This window comes from Ceratina calcarata, unplaced genomic scaffold (assembly GCF_001652005.2).
Source record: "Ceratina calcarata isolate Rehan_Ccalc_2016 unplaced genomic scaffold, ASM165200v1 scaffold3667, whole genome shotgun sequence".
Taxonomy (NCBI): domain Eukaryota; kingdom Metazoa; phylum Arthropoda; class Insecta; order Hymenoptera; family Apidae; genus Ceratina; species Ceratina calcarata.
The window spans coordinates 1-2,018 of NW_017159757.1; the positions used below are offsets into that span (position 1 = coordinate 1).

At 41.2% G+C, this 2,018-nt stretch overlaps 1 protein-coding gene across 1 annotated transcript in view; it reads left to right on the plus strand.

Annotated features, from left to right (window-relative positions):
* The first annotated feature begins 1,670 nt into the window (after nt 1-1,670).
* Nucleotides 1,671-2,018, plus strand: part of LOC108625568 (protein ALP1-like) — a 1,533-nt gene continuing 1,185 nt past the window's right edge. The window contains exon 1 of the mRNA XM_018025665.1: nt 1,671-2,011. Coding sequence (XP_017881154.1) covers nt 1,671-2,011 — 341 coding nt within the window. The remainder of the gene's footprint in view (nt 2,012-2,018) is intronic.

Here is a 2,018-nt window from a genome sequence, read left to right on the forward strand (position 1 = left end):
CTATCCGACCCCGTCCACCAGGGAGGCTTGCGGAAAGCCAAAAAATCCGCAACAAACTTCCCCCACCCCCCTTTACTTATCGTCCTTATTCTTTTCGTATTCAATTTTTAAACCTATTTTCAAATTTCTCCCGTTTGCCGATGTACATGTGCTACGATGGCTTTTATTCAGTACACTTCTGATTACAATGTCTTTTTAAAGTTCTGTTTGCGGCGCCGCTTAGAATGGTTTTGTGCAATGCAATAAAAATCTTTGCTAACTTTGAGCTTGATCCGACAACGCGAAAGCGTGCCCCGGCTAATCTGTACGCGATACAGAATTATGAACTGCATATTCATGAAATTAGATATACACCTATTCTCGTTAAATTCCTTTCTTTTACACGAGGGACAAATTTCGCAATAATTAAATATATTATACATCATACAACCTCGCGAAGATTACAGGGAATTTCCTTATTAACAGCCTTCATATTATTTGGACACTTATGACCTCGTGCAATAACCTTTCGCATGAAGCGAGTAAACTTTCGTATACATTATTTTCTTTTAGTAATTACAGCCATTTTGCGGAGTGGCCCGCACAAACCTTGAACATTTATAAAATGACGGTCAACCTAGTGTGCATCGTATCTAACAGAGTTATATTATTTTGTCCTTGAGTAAGGAATTTATGTCCCTTTGTTCGTTGCCTACCGAAGAGAGTATTGCATTTAAGTACGGTCGGTGCCCTAAAGTCATAATCCTATTTTCTCCTGCAGCCGAAGTTTTGTATACTCAAGGATAGTCGTTCCGACGGTGATTCATAATAATTACGTTGTCGGACAGCAAACAATTTTTGCAATATCCATCGAGTGATTGTTTATAGAGCTTCTCATGGCAAACACGAATCTGGAAACGCTAGGAAAGCAAGTCATGTGATCCCGTTACAGACAACGTGAAAACGTGATCCTCTGCCGTTCATCATTGAAATAAACAACTACATTCGCGCGGTGCACTTACTTCCTTTATGATACTGTATTCCATGTTTCAGTATGTTGAAAATAAATGTGACTATCGTACTATCTTTCTCCTTACTACATGACACACGATATTGTGTTTAACGTGAATCATATTGCCGGATATTTGTTTGAACTTCAAAAACACGCTCGGTTCGTTTGTTATGAGTCAGCAATGAGAGAGATGTGCATTTTTTATTTTCGACCCCAAACTGCTTTTTCCTGAATTGTCACACGGAAAAAAATATCTTTCGGAAAAAATTAATGTATTGATTTGTAAAAAATATTGTTAACTTAATAATGGGTGCAACGTGACTGCCAATGTCTGTGAGAGACGAAGAAGTGGAATGAGAAATGTACTGAATATTTCATTTTGCATTGTCGTCTTCTATTACATGTACTGTGCGAGTGATAAATAATTGAAGTCGCTCGACGGTAGTTGCAACCGGAAGTGAAATTAATATTGTTGGAAGCGCTGGGAGAAACTGTTCGACTTGTTCGACTATGCCCATGAATTAGTTCTGTTTTCCTCCGCAATTTGGAAAAGTGCGCTCCTGTAGACAGCAGTAGAGGGATCATGCAAAATAACTGCTTTTAATGGGAGTACTGAAGCACGTCCTACCGCTGGTCAGTGCTTTGCGAACTGTGCAAGTGAAAACGTCTGTGAACGAAAATGAGTTTGTCCCAGTCGGATATCCTTGCCATCGGCATTCTTTTGGATGCGGATGCAGAAGAGGAGAGGAGAGAGGAGGCTGAGAGTCCAGAAGTGGAGCGCGAACATTCCCAACGACAGCATTGGGTGCATCCTCTATGGAAAACCCGTGCAGCAGAGGGTGAATTCGCGACACTGTTCAAAGGACTCATTGATCACGAGGAGAAGTTCTTCGAGTACTTCCGAATGCCGCGCGCAGGGTTCGCGATCTTATTCCAAAAACTGGAACAGCAGTTGAGGAAGAAAGATACGAACTGGCGAAACAGCATTTCTGCTGAGGAAAGATTGGCGGTTTGTTTGCGGTACGCG